Below are 17,081 nucleotides of genomic sequence, written 5' to 3' on the forward strand. Positions count from 1 at the left end.
TCACCCCTTCTTTTTCATAAAATTCGCGAAAGCGGAACATAGTAGGCATCGTTCGAGTAAGTCGTAGCAGTTTGTAGACAGCCGCCGGCAGCGATCTGATGTCGTTTGTAAACAATACCGACAGCAATTCCAATATGGCTGAAAGTGCATTTCATATGATTGTTTCACCTGGTATATATAGAGGCGCCTTGGTCCGCACTACCTAGACTAACACTTACGCGAGTACCCTTCTGGCATACCTAATCACTGTCTATTTACGTTGATGCGGGACTGCAGATCAACCATGATGAAAACATTTTGTTTCACAACCGTGCAAACTGTTTTGTTTACGAAGTAACAAAAAGTGTTACCAGAATTCACATCATTAGTTTCAACAGTGCACAAGACTATTTCGTGGATTCAGAAACTAACAATATGGTAGGCTTAAAAACGATTTAACTACTTGCTCTTCACATGTTTTTTTTATTTCAGTCCGTTACTTTGCACACTGATGTGGGCGACATCAAGTTGGAATTGTTCTGCGAAGAATGCCCGAAAACTTGCGAAAACTTTCTAGCATTATGTGCGAGCGATTATTATAATGGGTGCATCTTCCACAGGAATATTAAGGGCTTTATTGTGCAGACTGGAGATCCCGCTGGCACAGGTAAAGGAGGACAATCGATATGGAGTCGTAAATTCGAGGACGAGTTCAAGGAAGGATTGAAACACAACGAACGAGGAATGGTTTCCATGGCTAACAGTGGACCGAATACAAATGCGAGCCAGTTTTTTATAACATATGCTGCACAGCCGGCACTCGATTTGAAGTATACACTGTTTGGAAAGTTCGTATTCCGATAAACGTTTGATGCACTTAAATGAGATGCTCTCTTTTTTTTTACAGAGTCATAGATGGTTTCGAAGCTCTGGATGAATTGGAAAAGTTGACCGTCAATCCGAAAACATATCGGCCAGTGGTGGAGAAACGAATCAATAGCGTTACAATACACATGAATCCGCTTGCGGGATAATATGATTAAAATTCGATCTTCTTATTTTTATGGAGCCTAGATCAGTTTGCAAAAACAGTACATGGTGATATAACCTTCATTAATTAGTATGATAAGATTAGAATATAGTATTTCGGACAATTATTTCAGAATATTAAAATAAACAAAATCAGCATCCATCAAATCTATTCGAATGCATCGCTCGGGTTATACTGTTCAATAAATCATAAATATGTTCCATTCACGCAGCAAGGGGTTTGTACATAGCGAAATAATATCGGTTCTATGGCAAATGCTTTCCTACATTTGCTGAAAAGGATCGTTTTTCAGGTAATAAGTTCCATCAGAATCCTGATATATGACATTGGCAGAAACATTCGCGCTTGTATTGGAAGGTTGAACAGCTATAATTGAGAAACGTTATGAACAAAAAATACATTCCAGACATGGGTATTCTTGGAGAGCTTTGGAGAATTTTGCTCTATAGCATTAATTATAACTCACAACTAAAGTCCTGATTGATTACTTCATATTGTTGTTGATGCTCCGGAGTCTGTTCAGGGCTAGACCGTTCTGCTTTGATACTCTGCGATCGGGCAATGGAATATTATCTTCATTAATCGACAGAAAGGAATCTTACAACTTACATCTCGGTATTTAGTAAGGTACATTTTCAGGGGCTCGACATAATTATCGAATCCTAGCGTGTACATTGCACAAAGTATATCTTCCCCATTTATTGTTTTCCGCTTCTCCATGTGGCATCTTTCACTGGCTTCGGAAGTAATGAAAGAGATGAATTCCGAAACGCACTCCTGAACACATTCCCGTGCATCTTTGGCGATTTTTCCGTTCGATGGAATACCTTTTTTCATGATTTTAGTAATATTGGCTATCGGTAGAAAACGATCCTGCTCTCGCAGTGGAACTCCTGGCTTCAATACGTGGTCCGTTCCAGAATCGTCAGATTGCATTCCCTCTGAAAGACGTGATAACGACCCTTCATACCATATTCCATCTAATATTGAGGTCACTTACCCGCTTCCTCTATCATATAATGCGTACCTTCTAATGCCGACGATGCCATCTTCGAGCTGAGAACTATTTGTTTTTATTCTGTAAACGAATTCGAGTGCAAAATGTTTTGGATCCAGATGATATGTTTACATCATTCAAAAGTGAAAACAAACAAAATAATGACAGTATATTGCTTGTTGATGTTACGAAATGCATCAAGTTGTCACGTTTTTCTACTTACAGTGACTCAAACTCGTAATCGTACTCTACCATGCAGATCTCTTTTCCCTTCTTTTCAAAATTGAAAATAAGTTTTCGGAACATTCTATTAAGATAAAGTCATAGTGTCGTATGAGAGTTAAAAGGTTTGCTATCTGTTTTCAGAATAATGGTTTTTATTTTGTATGTGCGCTAATGTATGAAAATTGACCTAAACTCATAATCGTACGCTGGTTGAAATCCCTACTCGATTTCGAAGGCGTTGGCCAGTTTCCGAATTCCATCATTAGTATGATATTCCTTGTTTATTGCAACTATCTTTAGCTGTCTTTGGCCTTAGAGTTTTTTTTGTGTATTCGGAAGGAATATTTAGCAATTGTATTGGTGTAGTGGTGTGTTGGATCAGAATGTTTACTTGAACATCCTGAAGGAAAATATGAAGAAAAGTGTCAACAAAATGGAATGGAATCGAGGATACAAGTTTTGCCATGACAATGACCCAGAGTTCAAGACATATAAAGTTCGCACATGGTTACATTACAATTCTCGCGTAACTTTTGATAAGGTCCTATGTACCATTTAGATCAACTCGAGGAAAACGAAGTGGAATATCAGAATATTGTTCCGGGAATTGTTTCAAAAGGAATCGATCTTTATCACTACTTTTACCACTAGCAGTCAATAATAACTCTGAAAAACCAATCGTAACTGTTGTTATGTGATTTTAGTTTGAAATTGAAGCCTCCGACCGAAAAATGTTACATTGGACGTTTTGACTGACCGCTTTGTACATTGGACAAATAAAATGTGAATTTGAAAATAGCTATTGAACAACGATCGAACTACTTGCATTTCGTGCTAAAAGCAGATCACTATTGCTATCACTGTGGCATTGAACTAAAAACGATATCAGCACCCGAAAATAACAAAAACTCGAAATGACCGAAGTGCGACTTCGTGTTGTTTTGATTGCTTTGTTACTTCGGACGTATCGAGCGTCAGAGGAAAGTGGTGTCCATAGTAAAAGTCGAGTGCTTAAAATTTAGAATCTGTGCATTGGACATTTTTTATATCGGTGATAAAAAAGGTGAAAAGGATAGACACTTGAACGATCGTTTTCTCAATGCATTCAATGATTGAGAACTAATAATTTGCATCCATTCATTTGATTTGTTTACATTAGCTACTTAGAACCTTTTCAAAAGTTACACGAGAATTACTCAAAAGTTATTGATATTCCTCCACAATCTTCCGACATCAATCCTAGTAAAAAACTGAGGAAGTTATCTGTGTAGATAATTTAGAAACCATTAAATTTCTAAAATTGATAAATATTCCTTCCGAATATACCAAAAACCTCATAGATAAGACCAAAGACAGCTAAAGATAGTTGCAAAAGCAAGGAATATCATACTAATGATGGAATTCGGAAATTGGTCAACGCCTTCGAAACCGAGTAGGGAATTCAACCAGCGTACGATTATGAGTTTAGGTCAATTTTCATACATTAGCACATACAAAATAAAAACCATTATTCTGAAAACAGATAGCAAACCTTTTAACTCTCATATGACACTATAACTTTATCTAAATATAATGTTCCGAAAGCTTGTTTTCGACTTCCAAAAGTAAGGAAAAGAGATCTGCATGGTACGATTAGGGGTTTCAGTTACTGTATACACTCAGCCATTCCATACCAAACCGATATAGTGGTTCTCGGATTTTCGTTAAAAGTGGTAGTTTTGTTCTTTATCGCAAATTATGAGACCCGTATTTTTTATTTTTTTTGTAAGGGTGACCGTTTCCATTTTAGGGTGGTCCAAAAAAACATTTTTTTGCATTTTTGCCAAAAATGACTTTTTTCAAAAATTAATAACTTTTGAACTACTAGACCGATTCAAATGATCGACATATCAAATTAAAGCCCATTACCTGGGACCGACACGGGTTACACAAAAAGTTAATTGTCGGTCCCCTATTTCGGTCGGTGCTCAACGTGTTGAACACATAAACAGGCGCTTTGTCGCGTCAAGCTACACGCGCTACACGCGACTCAATTTGCGCCTAGCCTCAGGCGCGATATAGCGCCTGTCTTTGTGACTAATGAAAACAGATGGAACGGCGCAAGTTGGCCAGATAACGTGCGATGGTGGAGCGCTCGTGAAACACGAGACGCTCGACGCTGTGACTGAGCCACAGTTTCTCGTGCTGCTGATGCCGGTTGTGGTGGTTGTGTTGGTGAACAGTCATATAACGCCGTGAGTTTAACACTGTATGGTATCGTACAACTCTGTGTGAATCAGACATTGTATGCCAGCGGCACGTTGTTTACACCAAACTGCGACTCAATATGCGCTCTACCACGCTACGTTTGTGGCATGTATGAGTCGTGTTGATAGTCTCGTGTTCGCTTACGAGCGCTATACGCTTCTCAATTTACGCCTAGCCCCAAAGCAAGCACGCGATCGCTGATTATAACTTCTTCTTCTTTCTTTGTTTTTAAGAGGCTTTAAACTTTGCAGTTCATTCGCCTCTAAAGTTATAACTGCTAGAGAGGAGAAAGCGTATTTCACCATCAGCACCGACCGGGAAGCTGGGGTTTATGGAGAATGTAGCGGAAAATATCGTCAGCAAGTTATTAAGGTAGGAAAAAATATTTCTGAGGGTGTACAGTGTTAACAAAATCTTTATTTACAGCCAGATTTGACCAGCGAGGAAATGATCGAGGATGAACAAAACTACGAGTCCGATTCTGCTGAAATTTTGACAGTAGCCGTTTACGAGAATGTACTATACGATAGGTAATCTCTCTTGCGATACTGACACCGTCGTGCTATAAGGCTAAGTACTTATCGAACCGCCTTCGTATATGTCAAGCAGAACCATGATTCGTAAGCCTAATATCGGCTACATTTTTCTGCCGGAAATGAACCTATTAGAATTAAATCCTTATTATACCTTCGTATTGCCTTATGGCAACATTAAAAATGGTCAATGAGTGCTTTTCTCTTCAGTCTCTAGATATGAACACCTCCAAGTTTACTTATGTTATCGAGCAAAATATACTTACCGCTGGTAGGGATGTGGGACAGTTGGTAATATGTTCAAAAAAGTTGATGGGTCTGAGCCTAGAGGCACGGACGGGATTTTGACATAGGACTGCGTTTGTGTGTAGTAATTGCATTTGAATTGAGTTTTTTCATTGTTCAAAATCTGTAATTTTGTTCTCTTTTGATACCTCAAATAGAAGCCCTGAAAAAACGTTTCCTGTTTGAACTTGTATCCTTTAAATGGGTTAGATGAGATAACGTGATAGAATCCGGAACCACATTCTGTTCAAAAATGTACACAAAAATTACTACCTTTTCTTCTGTTTATTCAATTATGCAGAAGAATACAAGGAGTCATCATTTATCATTTTTAAACACAAGTCTATATAGTTCAGATCTACATAACTATAAGCCAAAGTAAATAAATCTATGATATATTATAGATATTATAGATAAAAATAGCATTTTCTCCTTCGTTGCCACGTTGTCCGGAACATTGTTTGTAGAGGGTTGCAATAACTTTATAACCAGGTGATGTATATTAACCCGTATTATTTAATACGTCACAAATCAAGTGATTTCAATACTCTGCTGAGCGTTCTAGCGCCCTATGTTATGCAAGTACAGCACGAGTTAGACTCGAAGTTGTACGGGAAAGGGTTTAGTATCCTATGCCCATGAGGGGTCTCTTGGGAAGTTCGTGTAGTTGCTGTAATGAACTGATTGGGTGCTAAGTTCTGCTTATGCATAGGAAAGGGAAACGAGAACAGGCAAGTGCATTCTAGGAAGTGAAGCGGGTTTCTAAGGAAGACATATATGGGGAACATAATTTCGAGATCGCGACTACTCAAGCTCTTATAGTCTGATATGCGTGAGTATACCACTTCTGAATCAGCAGCCAGTCAAAATTATCAATTGCATTTTACAAAACCGAACAACATGCTCGATATAATGACATCCTGGACCAGAATTACATAAATTGTTAGTAGCAAGCCCGACACGATAAAGACGTGAATGAGCCCGAATTGATTGTATTGGGGATAATAGAGTAAAAACATCTTCCGAGATCACCCCTCCATTGATTCTGCCTACTGATTAATGCCTATTATCGGCAAATGGAGAATATTTCATAACCCGTATCGACTCGCAATGTGAGCTTACGCCCGTTAGTAGGCAATAAAATTGCTCGTTGCGTCGGGGAGAAGAGCGAGTGGTTAGTGCTATCAAAAAAATATACCCATTTCAATCGTCATATTGTTCAACTTTTTTACTATATTTTCTGTTCGTGTTTCAAGCAGAAAAATTGCTGGATAAATGTATTATTGAAATTTGAGTAATATGCGTTTGAAAACTCTTGATGAATCGTTACAATTTTCGTAGGGTGACCTCCCTATATAGAAATCAAAGACATAGTCCTATGTCAAAATTTGTACATTCTACTAATGTTTGCATTACCAAAGGTGAAGCTCCCTTTGCATATATTCATGCGTGCGTGAAGAAAAATAGAACAAAAAGTTTTAAATTCTCGATATCGGTTCTGGGTCATCGGACGGGTTCAAGCTTGCCCTAACACAAAACACACAAAGCTTATTTCTATGTTCGGTTTTTACACAAAAACACTTTTCCATGGGTTTCTTCTTTAGAATCAGTTTATTCATATTCTATATATGCTTTGTAATGAGAATGATATATAGGTATATATAAAATCAAATCTATATATGTATAATAGTTAACAAAAAAGTTTTTTTTCCTTATTTTTTATCAGTTTTATTATTTTTTATTTTCTTCATTTTTATTAAAAATGAGACAGCAAACGCAACATACTGCGCGAGACAATCTCATTTGTCAACAATCAATATCATTTAGTATATAACTCTGTTACTTCATTTTTTTATACTCGTTTTACTTGTTGATGCCTATCTTAAAAATTTATACATGCATTCGAATTTATACTAATAGTTAATGTTTTTTCTCTGTATGGATTTTGTTTGTTGTCCTAAAACAATAAAAAATACGAATGCTTACTAAGTCTGATGATCACCACGAACAAACTGATTTCACGATAAAATAAAAATAAGAATCACATTGTTTTTACATCGTTTGCTCTCTGTTTGCAATGTACACAAAAACTAATTGTTACTGCTAGTGTTTTACTTGTTCTGTGTTTGAGTGTTGGTTTGTTAATTAAACTGTTGTCGTTTACTTTTAACCTTCTACAATTTATGCAAAGTTAATTTAAGAACTATTTTTTTCTTTGTTATCAATTACATTACTTATTGCTTCGTTTTTAAAATGTAAGTGAGCGGTTGCAGGTGGAATGTTTTTCTTATTACTTGCCAATTATATTCATTGAATTTCGAGATTTCTAGCGAGGAGAAAGCAAAACAAGCTACACTTTGTTAACTGCATCGGGGAGTGTCTGTGTTTTTATTTTTTTTACTCTACTCTTTATTATAACAATTCATTTCACACGCAGTTGTTTTGCTAGGATGGGCCAGATTAACCTCTCAATCGCTCACTTAACTGTTTTTAATCTCTTTTAACTCAATCGGTTGCTTCTTGCGTATGAGCGAGCTACGAAAAAAAAATCACTACGTTCAACAATTTCGATGAACCCGTCATACACGATCATAAAATGTTGTTGTTTGTGTTCTTTCTCTGGTTTATTGTTTATATTGTTGATTTTGAATGATTCAGCACTGCAGATTTTTCATCTCATATTCATTATTGATATAATTATATGAGAATTTGCGTTTTACTTTCGTTCGGAGAATGCTTCTGGTTCAAACTCGATTACGGGTTTCAAGTACTTGTGTTGCTGTATAATCATTTACTTTTGTAGTTGAGTATATGCATGTCTTATAAATTTACCACTACATTTTATTATGCATTCATTAAATTCTGTAGTATTAGTTCAAAACTTTACATGCGTGTATGTGACTTGTGTTTTTTGTTTGTTTTCACAATGCAACTTACTTAGCTATTATTTTTCATTATCCTTGGTAAATTTATAAACAAATTTATATCCTTTTATCTACATTTTCTGTTTTTTTTAATAGTTTGTTTTTTTTTGCAATAATGTGTCTCAATTCATTTGGTATGAATGACTTATACTGGTTTTGTTTATTTGTTTACTTGAATTATTCGTCATAAACTGGAAGTCTAAAAGCGTTTGTTTTTCTGTTTCAGTTATTAAATTTAATCTTTTATCGTCTATAAATAACAATATATTTGGTTTTGCTTATATTCCCCATAAAAATTATTTTCCCGTTTCTATATAATTGTTTTTTTACATATCCGTTCTTGTCAGTTTTTTGTTTTCTTTTTCTTCAATATATAAATAAAAAACGTGTATAACAATTAACGTTTAATACATTTTATGGTTAAAATTGTGTCTTTATTTTTTCGTATAAACAAAAACTCCTTGATTACTATTCAGCTATTCCATAAAAATACCAGACAAACAATTGATGCGAAATCCATTCTTCTCTTTGTCTTCCTCTTATGTGTAATGATTTTTATGCATCTGACAACGACGAAAAACTGTGACCTCAAATATATAATGGCATTTCATAAGTCGATGATGACGTACGGCGACGACTGTATGAGTGAACCGCATTTCGTTCGTTCAATTTTCTATAATTTCTACTGTGTCGTTACTGTAGCTCTGCAGAGCTTAGCGTTTGTTTCGTGTTTTCATTTGACTGAACTGTTTTAGTTGTTTAATGAGAGCCACTTGCGGCAACAACTACTCTATCTCATTTTAATTAATTAAACACAAACTAAGTATCACATATGATAATGGCGTCGAGGTTTTCTCATTTGTTTTTTTTTGTTTACTCTGTGTATGTAATGTCTGCAGTTGGTGCTCATAAATTTCAAAGCATGTTTGCCGATAACTGCGCTGAATGGGGACGAACCTCACACGGAAAGCTCACGATACATATAGCATGGTTGGAAGTTCTCTAGCACTAAAAGCGTGACATGTATTCAGTGTATTGAAGTTTGAAAAAATGTTAACTTTGATTAGAGGAAATAGTTCTTCACATTTCTAACTAAAGCTGTTTCAATTGAAGAAAGAAACGTTCAAACAAAATTTTGGTACCATCTGCACCATCTTTCATATTCGAGTATTAACCCAGCATTGGTGCATTGCAAATACATTTAGTTATTATTTTCCACGTGCGAAATTCGTCTTGCGATTTTTTTTCGCTAAAATCATTCACATTGAATTACGAAGTCTTGCGAATATGTCAAACTATCGTCTAGTGATAGCTTATTATTTAAGAACAACATTTACAACGAAAACAAGTTGAACAAGATTCGTGAAACGAATTACTCATGTTACTCACAAATGTGAGTGCAAGTAATGTATGCATTAAAAATAGGACAAATGATGGCGGATGGCGATGAAAAAATAAACTACATAAGATGATTCAATGGACCAAATTTTCCTCGAATGCTACATTTATTAAGTCTACTAAAAAAAATTATTCGACGCCCTGCCAGGCATCTTTACGGTAGTTGACCGGAACCTTAGCCATGATCGATGAGATGATATTTGTCAGCATGCTCTTCAGATATTTCGTGACCTTGGCTGCATCTCTGTAAGACCGCAAAATTATTGGAGTAAGTCCTCCGTTTGTGGTTCGCCCAGCAATTTTCTATCGGTCGCAGCTGGGGGCCTTTGGGAGGGTTGGAGGACTTCGGTACAACGTCTATCTTTAGCCGGTTCATCTCCAGTGATTTGTTGTCAGCCGCTCTTCCTGAGTGATTGTCTGTTGCTCAGACACGGCCGTCCTAGACTGACGCTTCCGCATAAATGTACTTGTTCATAGTTTGGCTGGTTGCTCCGACCTCCCTTCTAAGGCGCGGGATGATGAGACTACCTTGCTCTCGGCCTTCCTCTCTAGCTTCTGCTGCACTTTACGGTTACGGTTGCCATCCGTAACAGACGGAACGCGAAACACGAAAAATCTCTTGAGCGGTCCACAATGTGTTAACTCATTGTTCGCTTTTTTCAGCTTCGATAACTTTTTCGCCTTCGCCGATGATGGCATCTTAAACCGTTACGATTCTTCGCATCGACGCCTTCCAGATTCTATAATCGTTTGTCCCATATCCAACAAATACTTCTTTCCAGCTCGAGTTTCTGGCGGTCCTCTTTCGGAATATGAAAGGAAGCCACGGAACCAAAAACTCGCAGTTTTGAAACTTCGTGGGCTTCCTTCCCACTAACATCTCGAACGGCGTCAGACTCTCACCAATGGCGCTAGCAAGATTTCTATTCGCCAGGAATGCAGTAGTGTATACCGTCCCTCCCCAAAACTCACGACTTATCCCGAAGTCGAACACCATCGAACGAGCCTCCACTAACGTTCGATTCATTCGCTCGCTGGTACGGTTCTGCTCTGGACAGTATGACACGGTCAACTCCTGCTCTTGCTTTACAGTTTCAAAACGACCGCATCTCCTTGTTGGTGTACTCCCTGCCGTTGTCCGAACGCAGACAGGAAATCCTCATATCAAATCGCCTCGTATTCCTTGAAGCAGCGTGGCACCTCTTCCTTTGACCGGGTTATATGCCTGCAGATTTGATATTACTGATCAAGAATAGATTACAAAGGACCGCCGGGAAGAAAACTGCATCTGTCACCGTCGCTTCAATGGTCTTTCCGTCAACCACGGATAGCACCGGAACGTCTCCTGAAAAGTCTGCCATAACCCATTTGCTGCTCTACGCGCTCTTCATCGCATGCATGCCGTGTGTCGCAGCTCGTGCAGTTGTCGATCCATTTGAAGTAGCTTAGCCACACTCTTCTGTTCGAATATTTTCACCAAAGCATCCCACATCTGCTTGGGGGTTTCACGTCCTTGCCGGCGCTGCAGCTGGTCGTTGTGTATTCGAGATACAAGCATCGACTTGCACTTTCTGTCTCTCTTCTGGTACTTTTCCGAAACCTTTTCTTTCCGAGTTTTCACCTCTACCACGTCCGGTGCCTCGACCTTCAACTTCGCAACATGACCGATATACGTTTCGATTCACTCGATTAGCTCGTGTTCTTCGAGGAAGGTGAGTATTCGGAACGTCCACGCAACGAAGTTGATCCCTTCGAAAATTGCCAGCATCGTTGAGCATCGTTCCGCTCGCGATCACCCATTTTTCGTTCGGAACGGACTACTTCCGGACGAATAAAACGTCGAAATTTGTCGAATCATAATCGCTTAATTAGTAATACTTTACTTCAGTAGTACTTTCTTTTATTAACCCTTCCACTACGAGCGTCGTTTATAGACGACATTCGCGCCATGTCTTGTGTGTACGAGCGTCGTTTATAGACGACATTCGCGCCATGTCTTGTGTGTACGAGCGTCGTCTTTAGACGACATCAGGGTGATACTGCACATCGATCACACCAGCGTGATATTCATACTTTTCGGCGCAGTGCCTTCGTTCAGCGGTAGCTCCGTGCTCCGTCGGAGACACTACCGTAGTGAAAGGGTTAAAGGTTTGATTGACAATAAGGGCAACCGATACCTGTTGCGCAAAGCGCTCAATAAATGATATAATTTGTAACAGCGATATTTTTGAATCATCTACACGTTTTTATGAAATTGTTCACCTTATCATTATCCACCCGAATATACCCAAATATGATTAGTAGTATTTTGTTGTGTACTATCTCGTTCCTGTCACTTCGTCGAATGTTGCATACAGTTGTTATTTTCTTGTTTGGAAGGTTTCGTGATAAAAGTTGGTATTAATTTACTCTAAAATGCCCCACAAATTTCTCACAGTCTCCTGGATTATGTGGTTCCATTATGTGGTTCCATTAGAAGTATCAAAAAATCGTCTGGAAAAACAACGAAAGGTATTCCTCAGATAACATGAAATCGCTTTTAGTCTTCGTCAGAACAACATGTCAACTCCTGCATGTGCCACACAAGTTGACGAAACAAGGACTTAAACTTTCTGAAAGCGATCGTGTTACTGACAAATAAACGTGGTGCTCAGGGTGCTCATACACTGTTTGACCGATGCCAAATATTTGACTCTTTTTGACAGATAAAATTTGGTCAACGTGTACTGATCAAATATATTCTACACAAAACACGACAAGCAAATATTCAATTATTGGATGCCTAAAATATTTTTTCAGTCTGTTCTTCGAACCTGTCGGTACATGGTTAGGTTACCTTGGATATTTCAGTTGATTTTTTTCCATGTTCGGTGTTTGATATTGTTTACTACTGTTTAAAATTGAAGAGTGGCAAACAAAATAGTGTTTGTACAAATATCAAATCAAACCTTATCTGTCAAAAAATATCAAATATTTGACCTCCGGGCAAACAGTGTACGCCCACCTTCAGAATATGGGCCCGAAACTGAACGCTAAAATGTCCAAAGGAGGCCTCTATGTTTGAAACTTTTTTCGATCGTAAAATTACTGATGTTATTTACATTTCAGTACAATTCATATTTTACAATGTAGCAAAACTGGTTTTCATCACGATAACCGATTTTTTTTCAATCTGTCGAATACTTCAGACTGTCAAGAGCTTTTTGGCAAAATGTTTAACCTATGAAACATAGACATTTTCTCTAGAACTACAAAATATAGGCAATAATGCGACTAAAGTTTAATGCACATATTTAGTCCGAGAGAACTTTCAAACTTCAGCTTCCATATGCTTTGTGCGCCTGTGTGCGCCTGTGTGCGCCTGTGTTAAGCCGCTTCTGATACATTTGCCCATCATATGATTTCGTTATTTTGTTCCTGTTTCCTATTCGGATGTCATTTTATATTTGTATGGTAATTTTGTTTTTCTACGATTCGTTTTTTGTCAGTCTCGCTACAGACTGTAAGCATATTTGTTGGTTTTCCCTCAAAACATTAACAACACATTATTTTGTTTGTTTGTGCTTGTATCTCTGTATGTGTGTGATCTCATTTTGTATGCTATTTGCTTAATTGTTTGTTTATCTGTCACGGTACTCCTGGATTTCGTTCAGCATTAAACGCTCTCGTTTTGAATCATATGTTCCGCAATGATCACTATTGAACATCGTCGGAAAGAATTAGTTCTGTCGTTTGATATATAACATGATCCATACATCGACGGTGTGAATTTTGCAATTTTGGATAGAAGGAGCCAAGTGTTATAGAGCATTCTTCGAAAGTGTCAGTTCAGTCCAAGGAGGAAGTTTGAAGTGTAGTGTTCACTTGGAAAAAAATATCTCGACTATTCCAAGGCTTGGATATTCCAAGGCATGGTTGTCTGTTTCTCTCACGTTCTAATTGGTTTCCGTTTTTGTAATGTTCGTGTAATGGACGGGAGAAATCGATTTTCTCTATTTTAAATGACCTTTACGCACTCACCACTTAGTCTCAAACATTGTAATATTTTTGTATTTTTGTTACTATTGTGGTTGATTTCTGTATTTACAAATTGCCATCCCGCCTCAACAAATCGGAATTTGGGTGTTTCCGGTTGAAAGTCACAAGTACCATCGATGTTTTTCATCTTTTCGATTTAATCATTGTAATTTTCACGATAAACAAATCGACAAACAGTAGTGAACTTATTGGTGAAATTTTGGTTGAGTCACACCCACAACAGTCAAGAAACAACGATATATTAAAAACCGAAGAAGATATGTAGTTTCGTTCGAATTAGTGAAAAGCTTAACAATTGACACACTTTTTAAAAACTATGACAATTTTTCTAGCGCTTTAAATTATCTTGTTTACGTGCTACCTTTCATTCGTTTCTTTTGTGTTTGGTAGCAGTGTTGTCTTGGGTTTTATAATTCGATAACCGCTCATCAATTCTTTATCCATGGTGTACGTCATGCCTTTAGCTACGGTTTATACTTATATCTCTTTAATATTTATCCACTACTTTTAACCACATTATTCGTCAATAAAAAACAAAAATAAGAAAACCCTTCAAAAATTTGTTAACATTTCATTTTATTATCATTGATTTTTCCTCTTTATATATTCATTTGTCGCCTGCGGTAGACTTTCTGGGAGGGGGTGTATGAATGGAGGATATAGCTGGATGTGTTTACACTCTGGGCACCGGTGTAATCTGTGTTTCAGGTTTAGTTGATTTCATGTTCTAGTTGGATAAGATGGTGAAATTATGGAGGAGAGAAATGCTTTTCCGTTATTCACCAGAATTTAAAAAAAATCGAAAAAAAGATGCCATAACGAACTGTTTTCCGCCGAAAAAGATGCCCTATGGTCTTACACTACCAAGCAAATCTCAAAGTTATTCCGTTTTGACATTTAGTACAAGTATATAAATACAGAAGGTGGGACAATTGATGATTGTTCACAAACCATACACAAGCGTATTTTTTTCCAAACTTTTCAAGATGATCGCAAATCGGTCGCAACAAGATGACAAACCTCTATAATTAAGATTTCAAGAAGTATTATTTTCTATAAGTCCTAACTCTGATAAATACTAACGTCGTTTCAAACATGGGCCTTGGGTGGAGTCATTTGAGGAACATCTTTGGGACAGCTGATGTCTCGGGGAAGCTCTTCATGAAACGCTTTTATGAACGACGTCTACTGTTCATGTTCAGGTTTTCACGGTAGTAAAGTGAAAAAAAAACTTCAGACTATCGTACAATAATTTAAAGGAAAGTTTTAACAAAAAAATTGGAACAAAAACAACGAATATTGGCGTCACTATACTGAGAGGACTAGAAGATTTGTATGTTCTTTTTTTTCTGAATTTTTATTTTTGCAAAACCTCTCGCGAAAGCACATTTGTGAGTATATGATATGATTTACATGTAGCTTCGCTTTCCCGCGATGTGTGTTGCATAGGCGCGCAATCGTGTCTTGTGATGTGCATCTTCCTAAACAAGAGTTGACATATGGAGTAGAGTGGGTGTGAGAACCCATCAGGTTGTTCAAAGCTAGCCACTTGCTAGGTGATGCAATATGAAGCAACAAGATTGGCGTGGAAGTTTTTTTTTATCACTAATTTTCCGTTGATATTGATGGATGCAAATATGTTGACGTAGGGTTGATACAGCTGGAGGAATGACTATGCGTAATGTGTTCAGAGAGAACCGCATCAAGATTTTTGTTGCTACAATGTTTCACTACTTTGCTATTTAATGCCAGGATTTCCTAGCCAGTGAAACGAGTGGAATAGATAGGGGGTGGAAACAGGGTGTTAGAAAGATTTAGTGTTTGCGGCAACATGTCATGAATAGTAGGTATTACTTGGAATATAAAGGAAATATATGACTATGAATATCGGTGTGGTGCTGCATTCAAATGTTCTTCGAAGCATCAGAGTATGCACTTAAGTACCGGCCCTAGATAATAATGGCACTATAATGAATCGTGTACAGTTGGTTTAATGTAAGTGGAAAGAGCTAAACCGATGGTTTGATGTTTCAAATTTTCTAAGGTGTTATGCTTAAGTTCATGTAATAGATTTCTGTTTTTGAAAATTGTTGCTTAAATTTATTTTGTTTCGTTTATGTATAGATCCTTATAGAATTTGTTCCTTTAGAAGAAAGAGATGTATGCTTAAATACAGTTTTACTGGTTTAATTAGTTGTGTTTTGTTGTTGTTCGTTATTAACTAGATGTATTCTTGTTAGGTAAGATTTCGTTCGAATATAGGTTTTTGGTTGAATACAATTTAAAATGTATAATAATAGATTCGATACTATAGTTGCATGAAGAACAGGAGATAAAAATCTAAAATAAGTGTTTTCAATAGAAGTTTCATTTTGTGTTATGTTGTTTATTTTGTCGTTTCATTTAGGGATTTGCATTCATCTCTGCAGCGGAATAACCGAGTTCTTTTTTTTGCATTCCGTACGCGCTTTTCGCTAAACGCTTCCTAAATCGAATGAATTTCACTTACCTACACCTCATTTGCTTACTGAACTATTGTTGTTTTGCTTTTTAAAGTAATCATTCTTCACTATATCTATACATAATAATATATTTAACTAAAGTCTCAGTTTTTTGTTATCCTGTTCCCTAGATAAAATTTATCTAGCTTGATGTGGGTTTGTATTTTTTACACTCTAGGTCTTTTTAATTTATTTTAGTTTTTTTTCGTCTTTTTCGTATTTTTTATGTTTGTAAACGTAACCACTAACTTATACGATATATCCACTGGCTCTAGCGTGTTGAAGCGTATTTTTACTTAAACCGGACACACCAACACATCGTATTCGAACATTAGTGAAATGGCAACGAATACGAAGTATAACAAAAACATGGTGAACCCTAGGCCTTTGTTCATGCGCCAACGGAAACAGGCTATCGAAATGATGACAAACACCAACATCAAGAACAGGATCGTGATCGAGCACACCATGCCGACCGAGTTGACCTCCACCGGCTGTCCGTAGATGATGCCGTATAATAACCACGGAATGGGCAGGCTGAAAGGTGAAATAATTTTGCCATTAGTTCCATTGGATTGTCATGTGCTGGAAGAAACAAAATGAAGGTTACCAGAAACATAATGGAAACTTTAACAAATTCGCATTGTTTTTCTACAAATGACCCTTCTTTTTACTTGCTTGAAATATGTCAAACGGGTTTTTTTTTTCGTTGGACTATTTTTGTGAGGGTATATCCAATCTTTTGTTTATACAGATAAAATATTCTATTGACTCAAGCACCAAAAGACAGCATCACACGTGTTATCGGGTATTTACCATCCGATGTGCTCGAAAAAGAAGCTTCCTGGTTTCCAGGCTATCGACAAGCGTTCCCTGAACCCTTCCATTATGTTGGTGATAGTT

The 17,081-nt window shown here is 37.2% G+C and overlaps 3 protein-coding genes across 7 annotated transcripts in view; 1 reads left to right on the top strand and 2 right to left on the bottom strand.

Moving 5' to 3' along the window:
- Nucleotides 1–258: 258 nt before the first annotated feature.
- Nucleotides 259–1,200, top strand: LOC129779305 (peptidyl-prolyl cis-trans isomerase-like 3). The gene is made up of 3 exons (XM_055786711.1): nucleotides 259–417; nucleotides 472–827; nucleotides 887–1,200. The coding sequence occupies exons 1-3, from the start codon at nucleotides 415–417 to the stop codon at nucleotides 1,011–1,013; spliced, it is 486 nt and encodes a 161-aa protein (XP_055642686.1). The 5' UTR covers nucleotides 259–414; the 3' UTR covers nucleotides 1,014–1,200.
- LOC129779304 (uncharacterized) lies at nucleotides 1,162–2,199 on the bottom strand. Of its 2 annotated transcripts, none has more exons than XM_055786709.1 (4): nucleotides 2,058–2,199; nucleotides 1,640–1,971; nucleotides 1,497–1,578; nucleotides 1,162–1,396 (listed from the first exon to the last, which is right to left on the bottom strand). In XM_055786709.1, the coding sequence occupies exons 1-4, from the start codon at nucleotides 2,077–2,079 to the stop codon at nucleotides 1,293–1,295; spliced, it is 540 nt and encodes a 179-aa protein (XP_055642684.1). In that variant the 5' UTR covers nucleotides 2,080–2,199; the 3' UTR covers nucleotides 1,162–1,292. The 2 variants fall into 2 exon arrangements, with proteins under 2 accessions (XP_055642684.1, XP_055642683.1); XM_055786708.1 differs by having other exon boundaries at nucleotides 2,031–2,191.
- A 4,712-nt stretch (nucleotides 2,200–6,911) lies between these two features.
- Nucleotides 6,912–17,081, bottom strand: part of LOC129780443 (sodium/potassium/calcium exchanger Nckx30C) — a 247,784-nt gene continuing 237,614 nt past the window's right edge. For all 4 annotated transcript variants that reach the window (XM_055788728.1, XM_055788727.1, XM_055788726.1 and 1 more), the window contains one exon: nucleotides 6,912–16,715. In XM_055788728.1, the coding sequence (XP_055644703.1) occupies nucleotides 16,475–16,715 (241 nt within the window). In that variant the 3' untranslated portion in view covers nucleotides 6,912–16,474. The remainder of the gene's footprint in view (nucleotides 16,716–17,081) is intronic.

This window comes from Toxorhynchites rutilus, chromosome 3 (genome assembly GCF_029784135.1).
Source record: "Toxorhynchites rutilus septentrionalis strain SRP chromosome 3, ASM2978413v1, whole genome shotgun sequence".
NCBI lineage: Eukaryota > Metazoa > Arthropoda > Insecta > Diptera > Culicidae > Toxorhynchites > Toxorhynchites rutilus.

Excerpts from the sequence above, each read along its gene's own strand:
- LOC129779305 (XM_055786711.1), top strand. Across the intron at positions 828-886 it reads AAGTATACACTGTTTGGAAA|AGTCATAGATGGTTTCGAAG; the intron begins GTTCGTATTCCG and ends TTTTTTTTACAG.
- LOC129779304 (XM_055786708.1), bottom strand. The coding sequence starts at position 2,079 with ATGGCATCGTCGGCATTAGAAGGTACGCATTATATGATAGAGGAAGCG. Across the intron at positions 1,579-1,639 it reads ACCTTACTAAATACCGAGAT|AGTATCAAAGCAGAACGGTC; the intron begins GTAAGTTGTAAG and ends GCCCGATCGCAG. Across the intron at positions 1,397-1,496 it reads AATCAATCAGGACTTTAGTT|CTGTTCAACCTTCCAATACA; the intron begins GTGAGTTATAAT and ends TCTCAATTATAG.